The 27333-nt window shown below is 44.0% G+C and overlaps 1 protein-coding gene and 1 long non-coding RNA gene across 2 annotated transcripts in view; one reads left to right on the forward strand and one right to left on the reverse strand.

Moving 5' to 3' along the window:
• The window catches only part of ablim2 (actin binding LIM protein family, member 2), a 76212-nt gene that overhangs the window by 25516 nt on the left and 23363 nt on the right, over positions 1 to 27333 (reverse strand). The window contains exons 3-13 of the mRNA XM_080792604.1: positions 26656 to 26839; positions 23067 to 23179; positions 21922 to 22048; positions 20586 to 20679; positions 11552 to 11639; positions 9846 to 9904; positions 8955 to 9017; positions 6392 to 6469; positions 5556 to 5699; positions 4088 to 4120; positions 763 to 880 (exon numbers count right to left, since the gene is read on the reverse strand). Coding sequence (XP_080648730.1) covers positions 763 to 880; positions 4088 to 4120; positions 5556 to 5699; positions 6392 to 6469; positions 8955 to 9017; positions 9846 to 9904; positions 11552 to 11639; positions 20586 to 20679; positions 21922 to 22048; positions 23067 to 23179; positions 26656 to 26839 — 1101 coding nt within the window. The remainder of the gene's footprint in view (positions 1 to 762; positions 881 to 4087; positions 4121 to 5555; positions 5700 to 6391; positions 6470 to 8954; positions 9018 to 9845; positions 9905 to 11551; positions 11640 to 20585; positions 20680 to 21921; positions 22049 to 23066; positions 23180 to 26655; positions 26840 to 27333) is intronic.
• LOC308335551 overlaps positions 23877 to 27333 on the forward strand; it is a 522414-nt gene continuing 518957 nt past the window's right edge. Inside the window, exon 1 of the long non-coding RNA XR_013966041.1 lies at positions 23877 to 23974. This is a non-coding gene — a long non-coding RNA (uncharacterized lncRNA). The remainder of the gene's footprint in view (positions 23975 to 27333) is intronic.

Raw genomic sequence — 27333 nt, forward strand, 5'->3', positions numbered from 1 at the left:
GTCATTGTACGATACGATAGTCAGTGTGAGTCATATTTGATACAGTCTGTTTCTAGCTCAAATGTAACTCATTTGGTGGCATCAGTCACATTAGCGAATTCCCCACATAACACTAACAGTCTGTTGTTTCTTCAAGTCCAAATGAGTGATACCACCGGGATCATTTGTTAATTTTTCATTTTTATTTTTATAACTGTTCTTATTTGACGCGATATAAGAGAAGACCAGGGAAAAAACGTCACCCGTGTAGGATGTGTAAATTATGTCAGGCTTTGGTGCTTCTGAGTTGATGATAGTCAGTTTTCAATTCCTAATAATAATAATAATAGTAGTAATCATAATAGACCGTTTTCAATTTCACAGGGTAGCAGCCAGTACTCTGTGTCGAGGGACTTCTTTTCAAACTCATTTTGCTTTTCATTTCAAGGACTGTGTATACTGTGTGTAACAAGGCAAGAGAATAGGAGGGGAATTCACAAGATGCTGTCAGGGGGAAAAAAGTTGGAACTTGGAAATAAGGCAAGAACTTAAATTGCTTGAACATGGACAAGACAGAAATATGATTTAAAACGAAAACAGAACATGAGCGTATTTCGATTTTTGGCACGCAAATGATACAGTGGGCACGGTAACAATTCATGAATGTGACGTGTGTGTCTGTCTGTCTGTCTGTCTGTCTGTCGTCTGTCTGTCTGTCTGTCTGTCTGTCTGTCTGTCTGTCTGTCTGTCTGTCTGTCTGTCTGTCTGTGTGTGTGTGTGTACCTGCACGGCTGTAGTTCTGGGGGGAGCGGGAGGGGGTGTAGCGGCCGTAGCCCCCCAGGGAGCTGTTGGAGCTGGGGCTGGAGGGTCTGCGCTGGCGGGGCGACTTCTCTCCATCACCCTGCACACACACACACACACACACACACACACACACACACACACACACACACGCACACACACACACAGTCAGCAATGGTTCTCAAACTTTTTCACGGCCTAAGTCCTCCTAGGGAGACTGCCAGAAGAGGAAATCTAAATTGTTCGAAAGTTTTTCCGAACATTTCCGATGTTTTTCCAAAGTAGCAGTAAAAGTGACATGCTGTGAGCTTGTAAATCTGCTATTTTCAACTAGCCAAAGGATAAGAGATGGTTAAAATGATTGTGATTCTACATTAACGACTTTAATGGCGAACCAATGGCTCAGCGACATGTAGGCTTTTCGACACGGGTTTGTAGAGATTTTTTTCCCACACGACACGCTACCAAGTGCTGTATAAGTCAGGCTCGCGTCCCTCTGTGTGTGCGTGTTTGAATGTGCATTAATATCGGGGAAAGAATGCAGGAGGCAAACTACATCCATCTGCACCGATGCCAACATCACACTGATGCCTTTTTAAGGAGGGGAATCAATCACTTTATCCTATGCATATAAATACACATAATGTGTGTATAAAAAAACAAATATAACCAAACACAACAACATGTGCAAAACATTATGTATCGCATACTCATGCATGTAATTATTTAGCCCATGGGTGATATGAGGAGGAGCATACAAGGACAGAGAGGGTGATAGGAGCCACAGGAGCTGATAATGGTTATCAGCCCTATGGCTGTTATCAGTCTTGTAGGGCGATAAGAGCATCTGCTGAATTCATGAGCAAACTCCTTCCTCACAATAGTCAAGTCAAGTCAAGTCAATTTTATTTATATAGCACATTTAAAAACAACAGCAGTTGACCCAAAATGCTTTCCAGAAAACAGGTAGACCGTAGTCTATCCACAGTGCAAATAGTAGAACATGTAATACAATCATAAAACAGGCCAAGCAAACAAAATAACAACAAAAACAATGAACAACAATAAACAATAACTTCACACTGTGTTAAAAGCCAGACTAAAAAGGTGTGTTTTCAGGTTGGATTTAAAAATCTCCAGGGTGGGGCTAGCCTTGATGTGGAGTGGAAGATTATTCCAAAGTGTAGGTGTAGCTACAGAGAAAGCCCGATCACCTTTGGTTTTCAGATTTGAAGGGGGGACTGCAATGAGTTTGAGAGTGGAGGATCTGAGTGTCCTGGTGGTAGGGGGAGCTGTTATTAGTTCAGAAATATAGGAAGGGGCAAGGCCGTTTAGGGATTTAAATACAAAGAGGAGTGATTTGAATTGAATGCGGAATTTAACAGCTAACCAGTGTAGTTTTGCCAATGCTGGGGTGATATGATCTAGTTTTTTTGTTCCAGTCATCAGTCTGGCAGCAGCATTTTGGACCCTCCGGCGGAGGGCAGACCCAAATATAGAGAGTTGCAGTAGTCTAACCGGGAGGTGATAAATGCACGAGTGACTGTGACTAGGTCTGTATGGGTTAGAATGACTTTTAGTTTGGCTATGGTTCTGAGCTGGTAAAAACTGCCTTTTACAACATTACTGATTTGTTTGTTAAAATGTTGTGCCGTGTCAAAAAAGACTCCCAAAAAAAACAGCGCTTTTGGAGTTTGACTGCAGGGGCGGTTGAGGTTGTTGGGCCAAAAATGATTACCTCGGTTTTGTTTTTATTTAACTGAAGGAAATTGAGTGCCATCCAGCTTTTGATGTCTTCCTCACAATACCCGGGGAATCCCAGTGTGCTCGACTCTTACCGATGTAGCGCGCTGATCACTGCATGTCACATTCTCGTCTTTGTGAATAAATAAGACTATGGGTATAATGTCATGAACACATTATTGCCTGGCATTCATTGTTTACTACCAGTGTTGATTTCGTCCACTAAAACTATGACGACTTTTTTTCCACTGACGAAAACAAAATAAAAACAAAATGAAAACTAAGCTATGATGACTGTCACCAAATAAAAACTAGACTAAAATGTTAGGGAGGGACTAGTGGAGAAGAAATGCAGTAGAATTTGGTTGAGCTCGGGTGCTGCACTGCGCTCTGAAAATATTATAACCTCAGAGTTACAGACTTGTTATGGTCATTCGGGGCTTTACAGATGTGCCATTCCAACACTTCAGGCTTTCCTGTACTTTCCCTGCATTTCTTCTGGAAACACTTGTTCTCCCGAGGTTCTTCTCATTGTTTAGCCTTGCTAATTCTTCTCTTCTGTTACTGGAAACAAGTGTGCCTTTTTGACACTTCTTTTCATTGTTCAAAAAGAATCTGAGTAGCATTTTCATGAATCATAACAAGTTAACAACACCTTTGCCGAAGCTCTCCTTTCTCACTAACATTGTCATTCTGACAATTTACTGACAATATACTGTCTTGCCATTGGCATGGCGTGTGACGTTCTCCAATGGCACATCTGTACTGTATGTGTTTCTGGTATTTTATGGTCCACTCATTCTGTACAGTATATGTCCGTGGCAAAAATGTAATTTTGACCAAAATGTCCACCACAAGCCCAGCATGGCGATGACCACTGCTTTTAACAGTGCATGCCTGTGACCTCAAAACCAAACATATAAACCCTAACCTCAACATAACCATTTAAATGACGTGATGCTATAGGAACAATAATGCAACTCAGTGTCCCCGTTTAATACATTCTGTACGGGAACCCCTTTTGGTGTTTTAAGCATTATGTTATGGTTTAGCTATTGAAAAACAGCAGACCTACAAGCTCGTAGCGCGGCACCGAGTGCCGCGCTCCGAGCTTGTAGGTCTGATATTTTTTGAAAAATCGTGAAAATGTGGAATATATATTCTTTCAGAGTGAACGTTTTTAACTCAAATCTTTTGGGGGGGTCGCTGACACAACATATTTCCAGATGGGGGTCGGCGGTCAATTACATATATTTTTGGTGGTCCTTGACATGAAATTGTTTGAGAACGACTGACACAGAAACAGAAAACTGTCAAGATTTAGAAGACATTTTGTAGAATCGTCCTCAGGTCTAAATGGGTTAAAAATGTGCCACGGCTCAATAAAACAAACACGTGCGAGCACACACACAAAGACAGAAACGCATACACAAAACACCACGTAATCAGGGCGGCACAAGCCTTATACTCAGTCGCACGGCAGCGTTACGAGCCAAAGAAACGTTGTGGCGCTCTCAACGCTGTACGACAAAGCATGAGGCGAGCGTTCTATTAGTTGGATTACCTCAGTAGGTGTAGGGGTGAGCAGCTGGGGGGACTGCAAATGAGAACAGGCCAGTGATTAGGGATGAACTCATTCACATGGAAGTTATAATGACATCGCCGTTGGGTGTGAAAACCTCGCATCTCCCGAAAGTTTTCAACAACGTAATAAAAAATAAGTCTTCCAATGGATTCAATATGGTTATTATCACAAGCTCTTGCTATAATGCATTACACATTGCAAGCCAAAAAACATAAACATGTTGTATATGGGAGATATGAGGTTTCCGCCCAACGGGTGGGGAGGATGAGTCCATCGTCAGAATGAATGAATGACGGCTGGTTCTGGGTGAGTAACGACCCTCGCAGCCTCCAGCCTTGCATTCCCGCCAGACAAATGGACTGCGTGAGCGTGGCTACGGTAACGAGAGTGGAAATGAGGTGACTGCACAGGAATGAATGAGTGGTGCAAAGCACTGTTGATTTTGTCGACTATGACAAAAACTGTTCGGCGACTGCCTTTGTTCACTGACCAAAACTAATTAAAAACGAAGCTACGATGACTAAAACCAACAATAAATATATTTCGTAAAGATATAAAAACTATACTAAAATGTTAGGTAGGGAGGGACTAGTGGATAAGAGATCCAGTAGAACTAAAAGACAAGACATTTTATGTTTGATTGCGCTAATAGAAGATCTACAAGCTCAAATGGGTCATGCTTGATGCGTTGTGAGCTTGTAGATTGGCTATTTTCAGCATGGAACCAAGTGTACAATCAGCCATTATGATGACATCAAGGCCCGCCAAAATACAATACAACTTTAGATTTAGTCGACAAAGATCAAATGATATTTTTAATTTCCTGAAAAATGAACATTTTGGAGCTGGTCGGTTTCTTCCCAACAGCAGATATATGATATTAAAACCAAAACATCTCAGATGACTAAAATATGAATAAAACTAAATGGAATTTGATCCAAAAGAATATGATTAAACTAAATCAAAATTAGCTGTCAAAATCAACACTACTTATCACCATCACTATCATTGGCGTGGCTGGAAGGAAGGGACGGAATTTTGGTAATTGTCATTCCATGACAAGTACAGTACAAAATGTGTTGTTGTTCCCCAGGGTCCTGGAGGTCATGGCAGAAGAATATGAACAGTGGAAAAGAAAGCATTTTGCAAGGTGCAGAACAAGTCAAATCCATTAACTTTGAGAGAGTATAATAACAAAAACATAACCAAATGGCCCAGGTGGGTCCATTTTGGTTACTCTCCGAGTAATATTAACACAGCCGACTTTTACTGTGTAGGTGACCCACGACGAAAAAAGGGGCGAACGAGCAAATAGAACCATTTGTACAAATGTCCAAAAAACAAAACAACAGGAAACCAACAAACACAGAGAACACAGAGAAGACACAGACAGACAGACAGACAGACAGACAGACAGACAGACAGACAGACAGACAGACAGACAGACCTCTCCGTAGTGCCTCTCCTCAGACGGGTAGCTGATGTAGGGGGAGTAGGACAGCATGTCGGGTCTGTCGATGTTGTAGATGGCCTTGACCTTGGGGAGAGCGGCCAGGTCCTTGTAGTCCAAAGTCTCCTCTCCCAGTTTAGCCTGAGGAACACGCGCACGCGCGCGCACACACACACACACACACACACACACACACACACACACACACACACACACACACACACACACACACACACACACACACACACACACACACACACACACACACACACACACACACACACACACACACACACACACACACACACACACACACACACACACACACACACACACACACGCATTCATTTAGACACACACCAAAGGTTTGTGCGAGCGACATACATATTAATTTGTTTTGAAAATAGCAGATCCGCAGGCACACAACGCAGCACACAACACAGATCTGCTATTTTCAAATAGCAGATAAATAAGCAGATTTCTATGCAATATTAACAAATTTTGCCTGAGACCCCGGGGAAGCCCCTTCAGACCCCACTTTGATAGGATGATTAAGAATGAAGCCTTTTTGTTTTTAACTAATTCATATAATCAGTAAACTTTATTGTAAGTTAAACTAAGCTGATTGGTTTAAAGTAGGCTTGGGGCCCACTTGCTATAGCCTCACAGGCGGCCTTGAGAAATCGCTGCTACAGGGTGTATAAGTGGTTCATAATAATTGTCAAATTTGTCATGTGTCTCATTGAGATAACATGAGGGCACGACAGCACAGTACTGTGTGCTGTTGCTGCCCCCTGGTGGCGGAGCAGAGTAAGAGCAAGAGGAGGCCTTACATAGATGACTCTGCTGGGGGAGCCAGAAGCACTGGAGGCTGGTACGGAGGTGATGCTCTCTGAGGACGTCCTGGTCACCTACAGCACACGCACACGCACACACACACACACACACACACACACACACACACACACACACACACACACACACACACACACACACACACAATACACAACGCTTTGTTAGATACACTGTATAGTTGAAGGAGAAAGGGTGAGAGAGTAATAGTACAGCGAGAGAGAGAGAGAGATAGAGAGAGAGAGAGAGAGAGAGAGAGAGAGAGAGAGAGAGAGAGAGAGAGAGAGGTTACCAAACCCATACTTCACATCAACGCTCAAAATAATGAATTCATGTTTTTCTCCACCCTTTGTGCTGCAGTCACACCAAACTCTGTACTGTACTGTACTGTACTGTACTGTACTGTACTGTACTGTACTGTACTGTACGTGGCATTCAGTCTCCTATTCAACACACAGCAAACCTCAAGGTGAGAGCACTCTGTGAACATGCCACGCCCACGCCACAGTGCAGCGGTGTTGTTAAGAAAGCTGTGCTGTTATAGGTGATCGATTTTGAACAATCCAACTGAGACAAACTATACCACACGACTTCAATAGCAAGACTGAACACTCCTCCATTGATGTTAAATATATTTGTCGCGGCCATGATGATGATTGGCACCATTGGCACGAATTACACCATCATTTCCGTCGTTTTCGAGTGTGTTTGGTGTTCAATTTTGTTGCGCCAAATACATATACATCATGTCTGATGATGACATGCAAGGAGGCGTCCTTTCTGTCTATTGCAGTGCATTGTGGGATGTGTGGGAGTGCTATATTGTACCAGCCAAGCACACACACACACACTGAAGCCGTACAATTACACTTTATAGTGTCGTGTGACAAACTACAGTAGCTATTTTCACTATTTTATTTTAAATGTATTTGTCCAAATATTCAAAATATGCATGATCAAATGAGTGTCTGCGAGTTGATAGTGGTTCTCGACATTATGAGCGTCCTATAGGGCTGTCACCATTACACATTTAAGTTGGAGATTCATAGTTCATTGTGACACAGATAATTGCGATTGACGATTTCATTATGTTTTTTGCATTGGACATTGGAACGTCATTTAATATTTTTGGATATATATTTTTCTTTCCAAAAGAAAAATCACAAAATAGCGTAAAGTGTGGTGACAGTCTTACTGTATCTACACTAGATCCTCTTACTGTGCACAGTAACTTGATCCTAGCGGGAATTAAATCCCTCACCCAGCAATCTTGTTTGGTCAGCCGTTTGTGTGTACGCCGCAGTACGCGTGCTTGTGTGTGCTGTGCGTGTGCATGTGTATATTCGTATTAATGATTGTGTATGTGTGTGTGAGTGAGGACGTGTCCAGTATGTGGGTTTGTGTGCGCGCACACAGCACGCGTCTCGATATAAAGTGTGCGTGTCATAGCTTGCAACCCGATCCCCACACAACCTGCACCTCCAGTCCACACCCATTCAAGCTCACACACATTGCTGCGTCATCATCAACACCACCAATACCACCACAACCACTAGGGCTGGCCCCCAAAGCCATTCCTCCATTTATTGGGGGTATATTAGTCTTCCCGCAGCACCTGTGAAAAGCCTGATTTCTATACTTACTGCTTGCGTAGTGCAAGGATACGGTCTAGAGACGGCCTACGCTGGTAAGTTGCACAACACACACACATGCAGAGACTGTTTGATAGTGTCGTAGTCGAGTCCACCTAAAGAGAGTCCTGCAGGTCATGTCCGAGGGGGGGATTCCGAGTCAAGACCCAGTGTGGGAGGAGCTCGAGTACGAGTCAAGGGTGAGTCGAGGGCGAGACCGACGGGAGGCAAGACCAAGTGGAAACCAGATTTTGTATATATATTTTAAAAGGTACAGAGAGAGCTGGTCTACAGTATAAGCGCCAGACGGCTCTCCTATAATGTGAATGAGTCAAGACCGAGTCAAATTACCTACGTGCGAGGCCGAAACCAGACAGAGTAAATTAAAATGTGGACTGGAGACTGGACTCGACACTACTGTTTGAGTATGCTCTCTATACATAGCGACCTTGAGTGCCCTGAAAGGCGCCTTATAAATAAAATGTAGTATTTTATTATTATATTATATATTATTATTATTATTATAGCTATCAACGTGCAGAGCGAGTCAGACTGTCAGTATAGTGAAAGAACCTTTGAATGTTTGGACGTTTCGGGGAGCCAGCCCTAACCGCCTCACACAATGGCGGCCTCGCATCACATGGCCAATACCCCCCCTGCACGGGGATTGGCCAGTCTCCGTTGTCTACATGCCTGTAATAGGCCAATCGAGTCGATATCTAGACGATAACCAGCGATCAGCGGCATAGACAGGGGTTAAAGGAGAAAAAAAAACCCAATTAATTCCAAAACGTCCCAAAAACCCATGCAGCAGAGCAGGGGAGTCTTTGGTGAGGGTTGTGGGGGAGGGGGAGGGGGGGGGTTGGGGGGACTTGGGAAAAGGGTGGAGCGGGGGGGGGGAGGGTGGCTTTACCGGACCACCGACCTGCGGATCGGGCAGGACGAACTCGTCACTGATCTGTATCCGCACCTGCTTCTGAGGAAGAGGGAGGCATGGGAGGAAGGCGGTCAGAAGGCGACTGAAGGAACCAGGGCTCTCTCACACGTATATACAGTGGTGGAAAGTAACTAAGTACATGTACAACATCTCAAGGACTACTGGTGGTCCCCGGCCACTGGGCTAGAAGAAAGGAAGTTCCACTGTGCATCAAACGGCTCCATCAAACGCACAGTCACATCGGCAGACAGAAGGAAACCAACGTTTCAACGCCAGGTGCATCAAAAGCCCCCGGCATCGAAACTATGCTCACTGTTATTTATCACTTTGTAAATAAAATATATCACACCTGTGTGAAGTGAGGGGCGCTCTTATCATCATACGTACATCCAGTTAACCAGGAACAGGAAACAGTATATAATATGCCACCTTCTTCTGGAAGCTCCATTTATGCACAGAGACAACAGTATAGTCGCCTAATGATACAATATGTGACCTCATGCTAAGATAAGACGGGATTCTTTGGACCTAATCTAATGATACAATGTTACCTCATGCTAAGATAAGACGGGATTCTTTGGACCAGTACAAAAAGCTCTGATGTCGGCCCAAGCTGACGGTAATCAGTTGCATAAAGGAATTTGATAGAATAGGAATGATATAGGCTGGAGATGATTGCCATGATTGCCATGCCCATTGTGGAAAAAAGGCAGTTAAAGATGCCATGGTTTCAAACGTAGCCTTACATTCAGTATATTGACACCGGGCTTGTCCTTACAAGCATACAGTATACTCTGTGGCATGTACAGTAGCTGTGGCCACACGGCCTGAATCAAGTGTAAAACCCCTCCTTGTTTCACCACTCACCTTGCTCTTCTCCTCCTGCTTGGCAGCTTGTCTGCACGGTGGATGCCAGATAGTATTACCTGGAGGACCACACGCACCAGTTAGCATCCACAAAATGCACTTCTAAATCGGTAGTTCTCAAACTCTGTCGTGCCATGGACCCAGAAATATATATATATATATATATATATATATATATAAATATATATATATATATATACTGCCAGGGACCTGAAGAAGATTTTTCCAAATTTGGACAAAATACATGAAACAAGAAAAATAATATTGAATCGGAAAAGGGACCTAGTTTAGACCATGATGAAACTTTAAGCCCAATTCACACTTCGTCATACGACAATGTCACACGCTGAAAATAGCCGATCTACAGTACAAGGTAATCACAAATTATACTTTCACTCCACTAAAATGATTATTATATATTGAAAATAAACAATCTACAAGCTCACAATGCGTCATGATGCGACACATTGTGAGCTTATACATCTGCTAAAAAGATTATTATACATTTGCAAAGTAGGAAACGTCCTACTTTTGGTACTCGTCCTACTTTTGGTACTCTACCACTCTAAGTACCAATAGTTTTGTACTCCAGACTTTTACTTGTAACAGAGTATTTCTACATTGCAGTATTGATACTTTAAGTTAAGTAAAAGACATGCGAGTACTTTTTCCACCACTCAAATATAATAATAACTCCATGAGAATAGTTGCCGTGACACAATAACTATTGTGAGACAGGAAGACAGTGTTACGCTGACTTCCTGTCTGTCTGCCAAAGGATTGATTTCAAGATTACTCTGTCAGTTTATGAAGCACCACACACACGCACACGCACACGCACGCACACGCACACACACGCACAGAAATGTGCAGGTCTGCAATAACTCTCTGTTGTATTCAATCAAAATGAAAGACTTTTATTGCTGCACTGTAATTGTATTCTCATATTTGTCTGTTTTATTTCAGGTTCCATATTCAGATTTAACTCTACTGTCACATCACATGATTGCAGATCAGTTGTAGTATTTTTAAGTTAAAAGTGGTTCTCAAACGTTTTCATGTTTTAATTTAGTCAACAATTTTGTTTTAAATTTTAGTCAGTCTCTTGAATACATTTTCATTTAGTTTAAGTCATCTGAAATGTTTCAGTTTTAGTCTGGTTATAGTCAACTAAATATCATAAGATTTTAGTTGGCTAAATGTACATTTTATTTTGTCAACAAAAATGTATTTTGGCGGGCCTTGGCAGCATCATAATGGCTGCTTTTACACTTGGTTGCATGCTGAAAATAGCCGATCTACAAGCTCACAACATGACGCAGCGCAACGTGTTGTGAACCTGTAGATCTGCTATTTTCAGAGCGCAACACAGGAGCGCAACCAAACATAAGATTACTTGAAAATCCACCATTCAGTAGGCTACTGTAGGCCAAAACGATCACTTCTCTCTTAGACAGGAGATCACCCCTCTTCTTCCACATATACAGGAGTAGTGTTTTATATTCTGTGATGATACTGAACTTGTTATTTTTCATGTCAAGTTGATGAATAGAATACACAGGATCCAAATGTTAACAAGACTGCAAGGACTTCTTTTTGTGCTATCCTTTTAGAAGTGTTTGACTGTATACTTTGTTGCCGATTGCATTTCTGTCTAATAAAGTATTCAATCAATCAATCAATTGAGTGTGTGTGTGTTTGTTTACCTTGGAGGTACATCTCCTCCCCCTCTCCAAACATCTGCTCACAGCGGGCACAGCGGGCGCACGATGGGTGGTAGTGCTTCTCACCGGCCTGCAGCGCAACACACACACACACACACACACACACACACACACACACACACACACACACACACACACACACACACACACACACACACACACACACACACACACACACACACACACACACACACACACACACACACACACACACAGGAAAACAAGACATTCAGTATAATGGTGTGGTCATAGTAACAGGAACTCAGGGCTCAGACATTGATGGATGATTTCAAGGCTCGCTGCCCGTCGGTGCATTTGTTAAATTGAAGTATTGAACTGACCGACTTCACCGCACGCACTGACACGCTTTTTACAAAATAATGCCTCAAAACACCCATACGTGTGTGCGTGTGCGCGCGTGCATGCGTGTGTGTGTGTGTGTGTGTAATGAACGCTACATTGCATTGGTTTATTCAAAGGGGCTGACACAGCATTAGTAGGAAGTCCTCTCCGGGCATTTTGTTAAACTGATTGTAATTCACGTCTCGAATTGGTCACTTTTCTAATGGGGAAAAAAGTAAAGAAAAACGAAATAATTACCACTGCTGCTATTCATTCTATAGTCACTAGGGGGAGGGCTTGTCCAGGAAAATAAAGTGTACAGACTGCATTTTGGACTATTGCATCTTACAGACAGTAAGGGGGAAGGACAAGCTGAGAGGGTTGCATAATTAATTCAAAGCAATCTTTTCACATTAATAATCATGAAACTTTCCGATTAATTTACACTTTAGTTGGTCATGTACTGCACGCACACACACACACACACACACACACACACACACACACACACAAGCAGCCCAGCCTATCCAGAGAGATGTGGTTCCAGATACAGCTGTCCTATACTCAATTAAAACCACTATAAAAAAAGAAATAAATCAAAATATAAAATCAGTTCAACTCAATCTACCAGGCTGTGGACCCTTTCTTAACGGGGGCATGCAGACGAGAAGGCGGACCACTGGCCACGTTCCGTGGGCACTCTGCAGAGAGCTGACACACAGCCGTGGCATTTAGACGTTAGTGTTGTGTGGGGGATATATTATATCTTTGTGTTGCCGGGCGGAAACCTCTTATCTCCATATTCTAACTTTTGGTGTTTTAACGGCCTGCTTGACCGCGCTGCGGCGTCTCACAGATGCATCACGAATATAGCAGATCCTTATGACCTTATCTGCTAATCTTCCTATACTTTTGGATTTGAATTCAGAAAAGTTTTGGACAGGTTTCCACCCGACAGAAGTGTAATGTGTGCACACGTGTGCCGTGTGTGCGCGCGCGTGCGTGTGTGTGTGTGTGTGTGTGTCTGGTGCCAGCCCAGCAATGAGGTGTGGTGTGGTCTGCATCTGGGGTTTCACCAAAGTGGGAATAATGCGTTTGGTTGGGTGGATTTATTTAATAAGGGGGTTGTGGTGTGCACATTCTTCCACTATATATTCCTTCCTTCACTCATTCCTTCATTGATTTAGTGCAGTTTTACTTCCTTAAAATGTCTTTGAACTTATTTGCTCTGTGCACGAGTGTGCACGTGTGTGCAGGAATGTCTGTGCAATACTCCCCCCCCCCCCCCCCCTCTCTCTCTATGGACGAGAACTCTTATTCCCAGGGGAGATTTCTAACCTTTCTGTCATTCTATATAATCTTCCACAACCATATGTCTCCTATACCCTTTCTTCATCTCACCCCAATCGTTGGATTACTCTCTCTCTCTCTGAAAAACAAAACATGTTCCTATATATAATTACTATTGGGTCAAAAGCACATTGAGAGCTTGCAGATTAGGCTATTTTCGCTACCTTTCCATGGCACTCTTGTACGGCCAACAAAATAAAAGCATAAAAACAAGATATGAAGATACAACAAGGTTTCTGCAACACCAGCGACGACATGAGATCCCCCTGAGCCCCGTTCAGAAACACCCCATCGTTCAGCTCAGGTCCGATTACCCACCATGCTAGGAGGGTCCCCTCGCCACAGGGACCACATGTCTGCAGGCCCTGAAGCTTATCTGCTAGGAAACGGACCAGAGAGAGAGAGAGAGAGAGAGAGAGAGAGAGAGAGAGAGAGAGAGAGAGAGAGGTGGTAGATGGAAAAAACTAGGTGGACATTGGGGAAGCAAAGAATGGTGGACTCAGAGAGAGAGAGAGAGAGAGAGAGAGAGAGAGAGAGAGAGAGAGAGAGAGAGAGAGAGAGAGAGAGAGGAAGTTGACTTTGAAATACGGAGCCCTTTAGGCGATAAAAGGCTTTGGACCAGAATTGAAAGTCACACATGGAAAGTGTATGACAGTCAGAGGGAAGCCGATAGCATACTCTATTACATGGCTTGGTTGAATGCTTGATTCTGATTGGTCAATCACCAAAGTCTGTTATTTCTGGATAATGACCGCTCCGCTCTACAACAGCCTAATCAAACCCTCGGAGCACCTGCTGTGCCCCGCTAATTTACTGCCGTTCCCAACATGAAGGCTATGTCAACACAGATATCATCTTGGATTAAACACACGCACAAACACTTTGAGAACCAATGACGTATTGCTGTTAAGGTTCCCGACACAGTGGTGGTACAGTGTATATGTGGGGGGTGGATACTGGATAGGGAGTATAGCTGGGTAGGAATGGCAGCCAGACGCTAGAGCGCTAAAGTGAGGGAGGGGAGTGCAGGGGAGGGTTCACTACTTACTGTACCTGCCCAGAGGGAGAAGAAGAACAGACTCCATGTTCTCCTTTTGCTCACTTCCTTATTTATCTATTTATTATATAAAGGCCATCTGTTTCCTCCAACCATCCTTTATCTTTCTCTGTCCATCTCTCTCTCTCTCTCTCTCTCTCTCTCTCTCTCCCCCCGTTTCCACCCAAATAACTTTGGTTCCAGAACTGGTTCCGTTCTAGATAATGGAGCCTTTGGGGCGCCCGCTGGCTTAGCGGTCCAGGCACATACCACATATAGGCTATAAAGTGTGTCGCAGGTTCAAATCCCAATCCCGACGACCTTTGCTGTCTGTCATTACCAGTCACTCTCTTCCCATTCCCTGTCTATCTCTCCACTATGTCATATCAATAAAGGCAGAAAAGCCCAAAAAACATAAAAAAGAAGAAAAATAATAATGGAAGTGGCTGCGAACTGCTATTGTGCATGTTGGCTCACTGGAAACACTCTGCTACGCCAGTGAGTCTTAAAGTGTCCTTGAGTGGATTCCAAATGGCCCCGTATGGGTGTGTACCTCTGAGAGTGTACAAATGGAACCAAATGGACCCATCTTTACAGTTTGAGAACACACTAGATAGAAGTAAAGCCTCTGTCTCTCTTTGTCTCTCTGTGTGTGTGTGTGTGTGTGTGTCTGTCTGTCTCTCTCTCTCCCTCCCTCCCCCTCCATGTTAAAGTTCTCTCTCCCTCATCTCACAATTTCAGGAGCCAGTAGGCAGGGGAGGTGATCCATTTCTGAGATCAGAATAGATCTTGTGGAGTGAGGCAGAACGAGCATGCACACGTGCACGCACACAGACAGAGAGCTAGAGCTAGAGAGAGAGAGAGAGAGAGAGAGAGAGAGAGAGGTTAATCACTGGAGAGACTATATCAGTGATTATTTTTAACCTTTTAAGGTCCCCCATTTGTATATTAATTAGGTCACTGACCCCATTTCATGCGAGTTGTTAACTGACACGAATTTACACAGTCAAATCTGTTTGTACAAGATTGATAACTAACTATCAATCATTTAGACGGGGATCCCCCCTGATGCCCCTCAACGACCCTCACGGTTCCCCTCAAGTGGTTTGTACACTAGATGGGGCTCTTTGGCTAAGCAGAGATTCACATTTTGATGAGTCTCACGTGGGACGCCAAAACACGTTAGAGGGTTTTCTAAAACGCATCTATCTCCACTCCTGTATAATACATACATGTAGGCCTACTGTACATATTCTGTGACTAGGCCTACTTAAAAGGTATAAGGAAATATGAGGAAAAAAGAGATGGCAGTGGGTGCCACCCACTGGGTGGTAGTGTTTAATGCATAGCGAAAACAGATAATACACTATAGTAAAGAGCCCTGAGGGACTCCGGATTTAAGTGGTTGTAACCAGAGTGACTCACACAGGTCAAGACCAGAGTGAATGACATGGAACCTAGTCAACAGAACCACAGGGTCAAAGGTCACATTTAGTAGAGCGCAAAGAGAACAACCATGGATACCAGACAAACATCCAACCTAGTATCTATGACGTTCAACCTGTGGGCTGGGGCCCACTGGTGGGCCGTCAGGATACTGGAAGTGGGCCCCCAGATCATTGGCAAAAAATATATCAGATGGTATTTGTAGAATCGGCCTCAGGTCTTGATAAGAATAAGGAACAGGAACTTAATACTGTAGTATACTATGTTGGGTCCTTTGATCCAACTCGGAAAACACAATCAATTGATTGATCAGCAAAGTAAAGAGGCTCTGCAAATGCACACGTCACAGTCCCACCCATTTGACCATGGGTGGGCCCCGCAAGCGCCTTTTGAGATGGGTTAAAGCATCAAAACTAGCATCCGTGCCTGCGTGGCCAATGGACTGTCGTTGGCCTGTCCTGTCCTCCGTTCAAACAGGCTTTGATCGCGGCCAAATGCTGTGACATTTAAAAAAGGGGGGCGCCTTCCTCCGCCCGGCATTTCAGAAGGCCATCATCCCCTGTGCATATATACAGTACAGTACAGTACGCCTCCACATGGGAATGGAATGCTTCATCGTCACGTGGTGCTGCCATTGGATCTGAGGTGTAGTGAAGACCCTCCAAAGGGCAGCGTGTATGTACTGTATGTAGTGTATGTATGCATGTGCAGATACAGCGGAGAGTTGACTGTGATATAGGAGCTTATTGACACAACAATGCTCCAATGCTTGGAGCCAATAAAGACCGCAGTGACCCCTCCACTCCCTATACACTGCACAGGTTTTGGGGGCGAACGTTTTCAATTGCTCGTTTCTTGTCTTTTTTTTTTTAATAATCATGATATGCATTTCGTAAATTATGGTCCCATTAATTAGGTTTAAGTTTAATAAGTATATAAAACAATAGCATTTCGGACCAAATATAGAAAGATGGCGGATTTGAAATGGCTGCAGAACAGGCTTCAACAGGGTCTGTACAAACAATGGTGTCACCTTGTGCGTATTTTTTATGGTCCATGATCAAAAGACTGTAAAGCCCCCCACCCCTCCCTACTCTGCAATGATGCATCCCCTGTGTGCGCACGCACACACACACACACACACACACACACACACACACACACACACACACACACACACACACACACACACACACACACACACACACACACACACACACACACACACACACACACACACACACACACACACACACACACACACACACACACACACACACACACACACACACACACACACACACACACACACACACACACACACACACACACACACACACACACACACGCGATGATATGCCAACGAGAGATGAATGCATGCATGTACCGGTAATCTATTTTGTGATGTCATTCAAAGAACACACACGCACGCACACAAATTCCATTTATGTTTTCTGACATTTTCTCTGAAAGCTTCGGAACCAGATACATGTTTATGAAAGGAGAGAGAGAGAAAGAGAGAGAGAGAGAGAGAGAGAGAGAGAGAGAGAGAGAGAGATGAATCGAGAGGAGAGAGGGAGTGATGTGATTTGATGTGAGGCTGCTTTGTTGTATCTTCCATAACTCTGTTGTGTTGCAGGGCTCTCTCTCTCTCTCTCTCTCTCTCTCTCTGAGTCTCTGTCTCTCCACCCTGAGAGTATCTCATGTCGCATGGCAGGAGAACAAGGGGCCTGTTCACCCAAATCACATCTCTACCTGACCCCCCCTATCCCTCTCTCCCTCTCCCTCTCTCTCTGTGTCTCATTATCTCTCTCTTGCTCTAATGAACTGTTATTCCCCTCCAATCCTGTCACCCTTTCCTTTGTGTCGTTACACACTTGTCCTGGTTCTCTGTCCAATCCGTGTCTCTCTCTCTCTCTCTCTCTCTGTGTGTGAGGTCATTCAGGTCTAGACAGTAAGCCTGTGTTACAGTATTATCTCACAAAGACTTCAAAAACACATGTTACATGTAATGTTACGAGGGTGCAAGTGATACGTATTTTTGTAAAATTTGTAGAATTATAATTCTGTTATATTCTGATAGTAATGATTGCTATAGAGCAAAATTCCAATGCAACAAAATACCACATCTAAAGTCCAAACCCCACCGGTATGGGACTCCTTGACAAAACCGTTTTAAGGTCAACCACACCAATGAGTTGCATTGGTGTGGTTGACCTTAAAACCTGTCTCGTCCCGTCTCCCTTTGGTGTGGTTTGGGCTTAAGTAGTAGTAGTTATGTTAGGTTTTCAATATAGTCAGTGGGTTCCAGGACCCACGAGTGGTCATGTTGAATGGCTTGCAGGGAAGGTTTAGAGTCCCAGGCAAGATGTGGCAGATGTGTTTTCGCCTTCATACAGTATGGCAAGTTGGCAACATTGTCTGCTTGTCATTGTGTTCAACGCCAAAAACAATCCATGCCACTCTCAAAAAGTACTTTATGTCACTGCAGCTATATGCTCTAACTGCTAGACCCAAACTGAATTGATAGTTTTAAATATTACAATATTAACGCTTCGGATGACTTGGTTGCTTCCAGTTCACGTTGGGGTGAATCCAATGAGGGCAAAGTGACGAGAAGTGATGACTAGTCACCGTGGGTATGGATGTACACCATGCAGCTGCTGTTCGAGCAAGCTGGTTAAAAGGAAACAAAATGCCATACTAAAATGCTGATATCCGCACAAACAGCGTGTGTACGCACGCACGGGTGTGTGTGTGTGTGTGTGTGTGTGTGTGTGTGTGTGTGTGTTTGGAGCTAATGAAGCACAGGTCAATCATCTGTGCAATAATGCATACAGTATGTACAGGACATGCAGGCTGGTGTAGCTTCACCACTCACTGTTGTGTCTGCCTCTCTCCACCTGTGTATTCAAGCATTTGTGGGTTATTGTGAATTATACATGAGTGTGTGTGTGTGTGTGTGTGTGTGTGTGTGTGTGTGTGTGTGTGTGTGTGTGTGTGTGTGTGTGTGTGTGTGTGTGTGCGCGCGTGCGTGTGTGTGTCCTTCAAACATAGAGAAACAAGTAGAGAAAGCATGTCGATGCTGGAGTAAGGAGAGAGAGAGAGAGAGAGAGAGAGAGAGAGAGAGACATTGTGTATCCATTGTGTGTGCCTCTACAAGATCCCTGCATCAAACAGGCAGCACTACATCTAGCCTCTCATGCATAATGTGTGAGTGTCTGGGTTTCCCCCATTAGTCCCTCCGACCTCCTCCTCACTGCATCACACTGCATCACACTGCATTACACTGCAGTGCACATTCACTAAATGTACTGGGCTTTCTCTGTCTCCCAGAAAGCAGACAGAGGAAGTATAGAACACAGATGGTTGGGTATTCATCTGGTTTAGGATGTGTACCGTGCTTCACTGTCTACCTGTTTTTTTTATGTTTTGTGTGGGGATTATGGATGTGAACTAGCATCTTTGCTAAATCCGGTGTATTTATTTACGTTGCATTCATATGTAACTAGAGCAGTGCCCGTCTGTAGAGCACCGAGTCGGTAACGATGGAAGTTGGAGATCCATGCCCCACCCGGCTATGCAATACCCGTTGTACCCGCGTCAGAGTACCCGTTACACCCATGTGTCTGTGTCCCTTTTATGCCCATATATGGAGATTTCTGTATCTGTCTCTCTGTGTCCCTAAATTCCTCATATTTCCTGTTTGTTTTCTTCCGTGGTGGAAAAAAGTACTCAAATGTTTTACTTAGGTAAAAGTATCAATACTGTAACATTTACTTAAGGTACAAAAGTATTGGTATCAACCGTAGAAAGTACTTATTATGCAAAGATATTTTGGAAATCGGAAATACTCAAGTAAAGTACAAATACTGTACCAAAATTGTACTATAGAACAGTACAATACGTTCCACCCAATCTAACCCATACTGATGAGTGATCAGTGTCAAACAGGGAGGCCTTGGGTCCCCATTCTTATAGTCTTTGGTATGACCCGACCGGGGGAATCAAACTCCTCCTAGCCTGGTTCCCAGCCTGATTCTCTACGTTCCGTGGTTTGCTTTGTCACTGCCATACTCAGTCTGGCCAGCCTCCTGTTTCACTCATAATTTCATAACGTCAGCTGTTACGTAGACACGTTGTTGCTAATAAATTCTGTTTACCAAATTCCAGTAAAAAAAAGCTATTATTGAGTCCACTTTCCTCTCTGTCCTGGACTACGGGGACATAATTCATAGGTCTGCTGCTCCTTCACTTTTAAAGCGGCTAGACACTGTCTACCACTCCGCCTTGCGGTGGACTACTGGTGATAGTTATGGTACCCACCACTGTGCACTTTATGAGAACTCAGGTTTAGCCTCTCTGACTGAGAGGCGAGATAAGCATTGGCACCTATTTTTATATAAAGCCATTGCTGGGATGCTCCCCGACTATATTTACTCCATGATGGAACTGAACAATAGCATGTATCAGACCCGCTCTAGTGATTTCTTAAGGCTCAAGGTTCCTCAGGCCCAGACAGAGTTGGGCAAGACAGCTTTTTCTGTCAATGGCCCAACTTCATGGAATGAACCCCAAAACTCTTTCAAACGGAGCTCCCTGCCATCCTTCGGTCAGTTCAAAGGAATGCTCCAGAATATTTTTCACCGTGATTGCTCCTGCTTCAATTGATTTGTTTTACTGATGGTGGTTCTGTATAAAGTTCCTTTGTAATTTACCCTGATTTCTCATGTTGTGTTTGATGTATTGTTTTGTGACTGTATTTTGTGTATTGTAACCTGGGCTACATTGAATGTGGGTGACATGTGGCTGTGTGACGTGTCAGTCAGTGTGGTCTCTCACCTCCAGAACCTTCCCGGTGATGTACTTCTTGCAGCTTTCACACTGGATGCCGTACATGGCGTGGTAATCCACCTCACAGTAGGGGATCCCATCCCTGCACACACAAACACACACGCGCACATTTAACATCTTCAAGAAAGTCTTCAACACAAACAATAGTAGATGCGCAAGCTTGGAAAACTCAGCAAGTGCCTGAACAGAATTTAGCCCATGCATGCTCTCGGCTTGGGCATTCCTGAAATCTGTAGGCCTCTCACAACTGATTTATGGACATTACCGAGGCTTTCAAATATGACCACAAGCTGTAAACGCACAGCTTTTTTCTTTTTTAAGGACCCCCATTTGATATGCATTAGGCCGTAAGGGTCCCGTTTGTTACAAGTCTCTCCCCCCCAAATGTTATAGAAATGTTACACGTATGGAAAGGGGGGGCAATATTAGTAACACAAGGTTTTGTTACAGTATGTTTCCAACAGTGTCACACAGCCTGGACCTGTGTGTGGCCTGTGAGTGTGACCGACCGTGAAACCAAACCAAAGGGAGTTGAGATGGTGTTTTCTCACTGTGTCAGTATAGTGCAGTGACACAAAGACATTCCACTATACAGACAATGGTTACAAATATACCATGATGATAAGTCATAACACAGCTAGGGCTTCAGAGGACAAAACAACCGCCAAGATGAAGATAATATGTGAAGATAGAGTACAGTACAATGCACTTGTAGCTACAGTGCTTAACTATCAGTCATCAAAATCTATATACATAATACTTTTTCTGTCCAGAGTTTTTTATTTTATTTTTACATGGGGTGGACATTTTCCTAACCACGTGATATAATCTGTACGACAAATACTGAAAATAGCCGACATACAAGTTGTTTTATATAGAAAATAAATAAATGTTAAACATTTTCAAAATCTTTTAAACATGTTAACCCGTTTGGACAAATGTACCCAAAATGTTTGAAATTGGAAAATTGTAATATCAGATGGCCTACATTTTATATCCCAAAAGAAAATGCATTAATTTGGCTTAGTGTGGGATAAAACCTATCCCTGCCGTAAATATTCCATTGCCGTTTGCATCTATAATTTAATCTCCTCCACCATATTAGTGCTGAAGCAGCCAGTGTTCCCTCTCAGATGTTCTCAAATGAGAACTGAGTGTGAACACACCCTGGTTATGTTCAGTTATTGTGCCTCTGCAAAAGGGCTGCAGGAATCGTAATCTGAGGTATAACAACACGTACGTTCTTCCTGATCTTTTTCATTTATGGAATATGTAAAAAACATATCATATCACCAGCTGAGAGGAGGAGTATAATGTCACGTACTTGCTGATGTACTCTGCGTTGAGCACCTTGTTGCACACTTTGCACTTAAAACAGCCCAGGTGCCAGTGCTTCTCCAGAGCCACCAGGGACTGCTCATTCTTAAACTCCTTACCACAGCCACAGCAGTCTGCATGGGGGGGAGAGAGAGAGAGAGAGAGAGACCATAAGAAAACCATTATATACGCAGTACAGAATAGAATAGAAGCAGGTACAGTACCACTGTTGACCCAACAGGGGGTCGGGACCCATTTGTGGGTCACGGACCAATTTTTATGTGTCACGACTCGAGTAAAAATCTAATTTCCTTTTCCTACACCTACGACAAAAAAATATTTTCACTAGTTTGGGTCCCATGCAGGCAAAACGTCTAATGTCTCTTTCGGTCTCGAGCTGAAAGGTTTGGGAAGCACTGCAGTATACAGATGAGGTTAAGACATACTGCGCATCAGTAGGTCCACATGGCAGCAGGTAATAGGTATCATGTCATGTGCTGTAAGAGAGAGAGGGAGAGGCTGTGGGAGCCAGGAGACACACAGACAGGGAGAGGGAGACACAAAGACAGGGAGAGACAGACACACAGACAGGGAGAGACAGACACACAGACAGGGAGAGACAGACACACAGACAGGTTGGGAGGAATGGAAGGAGGGATAATGTGGAAGAGAGGTAAGTGTGGACAGACAGGAAGAGAGAGGGACAGACAGACAGACAGACAGACAGACAGACAGACAGACAGACAGACAGACAGACAGACAGACAGACAGACAGACAGACAGACAGACAGACAGACCGGACGAAGATGGTGATAGGCATAGCAGGGAAGACGAGAGACACAGCGAGGACATGGAGAGAGCAGCAGAGAGACAGAGGGTGAAGGAGGGGTGGGTAGGGGGAGACGGAGGGAAAGAGAGAGACAGACAGCGTGCTGAGTCAAGTGAAATGGACGGCTGACACAAAGGCAGGACTGTCCCCCATGTGAGCATGAGGGATGACAACAAAGTGACAAAGTGAAAAGGATCCACTGGAACTGACTGAGCAAACGGAAAACTCTACACAAAAAGGCAAAAAGATTGGCAATGAATGAGAAACAGAAAAATGATAGACTCTCTCTATGTGTGTGTGCGTGCGTGCGTGCGTGTACTGACTGTGGACGGCCTGTATGGGAGCAGGGCTGTTGTCGGGCAGGGGCTGGGTACACTTCTGGCAGATGCACTCCTTGCCGTTGAAAGTCACTCTGTCGCCGGCCGGGAACGGCTGTCTGCAAAAGTGACACAGAGAGAAGGAGAAGACACATCAACACACGAAGAGCATCAAAACAAGCTATTAAAGGCATGGCTCTGGGGGTAGAGTAGCTGGTAGAACAGCAGGATGAGAAAACCGCGAGGTTCCCAGTTCGATCCCTGTGGGCTCCCCCAGAGGGAGTGTCGAAGTGTCCTTGAGCAAGCTGAACCCCTAATTGCTCCTATATGTGCAGGTGGGTGCCTTGCCATTGGTGTGTGAATGGGTCAATGTAATGCACATCTATGTAAAGAGCCTTGGAAAAATGCACCATTTACCATTTAAGGCATTGCCAGTGGTGTAAAGTAACTAAGTACATTTTATTTGTATTGTTTTACTTTACTGGAGTACTTCCCATTTGCAATAGTTTTACTTCTACTGCAAATATATATTTTACTCCACTACATTTATTTTTAAACTTTAGTTACTAGTTACTGTGCACATTTTGATTATTACAAAACAAAATCTGTTGACTGTAGATTTAGTTGACTTAGATACTAGACTAGACTAAAGCATTTCAGATGACAAAAACTAAATGGAAATGTATTCAAAATAACATTTGTTTATCCATTTTGGGCGGGAACCCCTTTTGGTGTTAGCATTATGTTATGCTTTAACTATTGAAAAATAGCAGATCTACAGGTCTGTAGATCTACAGATCTACAGGTCTTGTAGGTCTGCTATTTTTGAAAAATCGAAGAACGACTGACATAGAAACATAGCTTTTTCAGAAAACTGTCAGGATGTAGAAGACATTTGTAGAATCTGATCTCAGGTCAGAATGGGTTACAAATGCTGTCAAAATCAACGCTAGTATCAATGCAGTTTTTACTTTTACTTCACCACAGTGACCTGAGGCAGATCAGATCAGAATCAGATGCAGCTGAAAATATATCTGCCAGAAAAAATAAACGGTGGACGATGATCACAAACCTGGCTGCTTCTACGGTTGGATTAGGCTGTAGCTGCATATTATATTTTCATATTAGGTCAACACTTGCAAATATCTCTGGCCTGGTCCGCTGGCATAGGAGCCATTTCCTGTCAGTCTACGGTCCTGTTAACAGAGGCTTAAAAAGTACTTTTTAAAATATTCATGTGTTAAAATGTTCACGGTAGCTCCATCTAAATCCACTCTGTGTCTCAGTGGCACTGAATGCGTGTTGTAACTCTTGGCCGTGGTGGGAGTGCTGGCTGTCAAGGCCTGGGGGCGGGGTGGGGGGTGGGGGTTAAGTATGATGGGACGACTGATTCACTGCCATGTGTACAACCTGCAGCCAGCTGACCGGCGCTCCGATGGATTACACTCTAAGCAAGAGATGCTGTCACCGTCACAGCCAAGAAGACCCCAATCACAGACGGACGGACGGACAGACCAGACAGACAGACAGACAGACAGACAGACAGACAGACAGACTTTCAAGCAGAAAAACACGATGAGATGCATCGTCAAGTTTGTGCAAGAAACGTGTGTCGAAACTCTTTCGAAAATCCCCCCCTATGAGAGATTTCAGGAAATCTGAACATTGTTGAAAAGATTGCACGTTATTTTGGCTTAAAACAACATGCCTATAACAACAGCGGTTGGTTGGCACGCGGTTGACCAACTGAAATAGTTTTTGTGTAAGACATTCTCTGTCGTTCCGGGCACCACTGACCAGTGTTGCCAGATTTGGGGAGAGAAATAGGCAACCGGGGTCCAAGAAAACAATCTACAAGCTCACAACGCACCGTGCTGTGAGCTTGTAGATCAGCTATTTTGAAAAAACGACTCAAAAAGAAAACTGGTGCGTGGCTCCCTGGCACAAGACATTTTCAGGTGGGGGTCTGCAGAGATACAACATTGATTTGGGCGTCCTTGTATAGAGGGTAAAGTGAGTGGCAAATCGACTTTACAGAAAAGCAAGCCAATAAGTGGCTTATAATGGGCAGGCAAGGCAACACGGCCACTGGCTGTTTCTCTGCGGTAGTAAAAGTCTATATCTGTGCGTTTCACAATGACCCTGTGTTTCCATATAGGACGCCACAAAAACACACGTTTGTTATTCGAGGGCACCGGGAGATCGTATTACCAACCTCGCATATTACAACACAACACTCTGGCTCTCTGAGAGAGAGAGAGAGAGAGAGAGAGAGAGAGAGAGAGAGAGAGAGAGAGAGAGAGAGACGAGGGCATTGGCGAGGGCCTTTCGATATGTCACACACAAACCACACACACACACGCACAACTATGAGCACACACCCTTGCATGGTCAGCGGGCACGTGGCCGCAAACAGACAGCTGTAGCGTGCAGTGAAAGGCGTGCGTACACGTGTGCGCAGCGGCCCCCTGCGTCGACGCACACACGTGTGCAGCACCCACCCATCTAAACAGCGGCGTGGACAGTATGTGCTTGTGCTCATACCGGCAGATATGAATATACCATAGGGAGCGAGAGGACATTCTGCCATGTCACAGAAAGCCTTACGGTCGGTTACAGTATACGGTGTAGCCTACTGTACATGACACCGATGACACTGACGCATGGCCACTCCCTGTTCCGATCTGTTCAACCGTAAAACCACAGGGGAGCTTTTGTCTCAATGGAGGACATTGTCGACGTGCCATGTTGTCGAGTGCCATTTTTGCCGTTTTGCTCACGTGTCATCTAAACCAGTGGTTCCCAAACGTCTTCATGTCAAGGACCCCCACATTTGAAACTAATTAGCCCCGCGGAGCCCCATTTGAAAAGATCTGCCAGGGAACCCCAAGAGAGAATTTTTTTTACAGCTCTAGCATTGATTCTCAACCAGTTTAATTTCAAGGACCCCCAGTTTCACACACACATATTAGTCTACAGACCCCGATTTAATGGCATTTCTATCTCTGGGACTCCAATTTATATTGTAACGTCAATGTTAATTTAACTCAATTGTGTACAAATGGAACCAAATGGACCCCACTTGGTTCCATTTGTACACTCTCAGAGTTACAGACCCATAAGGGTCCATTTGGTTCCAAACTATCATTTAGCTGGGGACCCCCTGGAACTCCCTCAAGGACCCCTGGCCCCACTTTGGGAACCACTGATCTATAAACCAGTGGTTCTCCACACTCTCACTATTCTAACTTCTAACACACCGCCCTATAAAGCCAAAGTGCAGTAACTACAAACGAAATAATTTAACTGAAAAATGGGTCAGCCAAATGAGAGCTATAGGCATATTATAATTGATTATAACAAACCCAAAAAGGATAATTAGACTTTTGGAATATATAAATAAGCCGGTTTGTGTCCAAAAACGTCTGTGCATCATTGTCTGATGTTTAAACACTCCCACTCCTAGACTCCTAAAATGTTGCTCCTTTTGCCCAAGCGGTTTCTTATTTCTTGTGAGAACGAAACGCCTGCGGTCTCCGAGGCCCTCGCACCTCAGGGCGTGTCCCGTCAGGTCAGGTGCGTTGGTTTTGCTTACTTGCAGGCGGCGCAGACGAAGCAGCGTGGGTGGTAGGTCTTGCCCAGCGCCGACACCACCTCCCCCTCGATGAACTCCTGGCAGCTGAAGCAGCGCGTGCCGTACAGCCGCTGGTAGTCCTGCGTGCAGATGTACTCGCCCTGGCGCACGAAGAACCCACCCTGGGCCAGGTCACTGCCACACACTGGGAAGAGAGACAGAGAGAGAGACACAGAGTATGGAATAAGTATGGTCATTTGTTTCAAAGGTTTTAATCCCAAGCTCATCTCGCAAAGGGCAAACAGCCGAATAGACGCAGAAACACCCGTGGGAGGCAGTGGGAAAGTTCTCAAATGTTTTACGTAAATAAAAGTATATCAATACTGCAATATGGGAATACTCCGTTACAAGTAAAAGTCCGGAACTCTAAATACATTTGAGTTAAAATATAAGAGTATTGGCATTAAAATGCATTTAAAAGTACTCATTATGCAGAATGTCCCATTTCAAGTTATCAAATGTATAAACAAACTGAAAATTGCAGATCTATAGCTCTCAAGCTCACAACGTTCCACAATAAGCCAAAAAAGAATCTTTTCATAAGCTACAAGTTAGTAAAATTATAATGTAATAAAAAGTACAGTAAGAGTATAAAAGAGTCGTGCAACATCAATCAAAATATTACTGTACTACAAATAT

The sequence above is a fragment of the Protomyctophum bolini genome, assembly GCF_963924005.1.
Source record: "Protomyctophum bolini genome assembly, chromosome: 20".
Classification (NCBI taxonomy): domain Eukaryota; kingdom Metazoa; phylum Chordata; class Actinopteri; order Myctophiformes; family Myctophidae; genus Protomyctophum; species Protomyctophum bolini.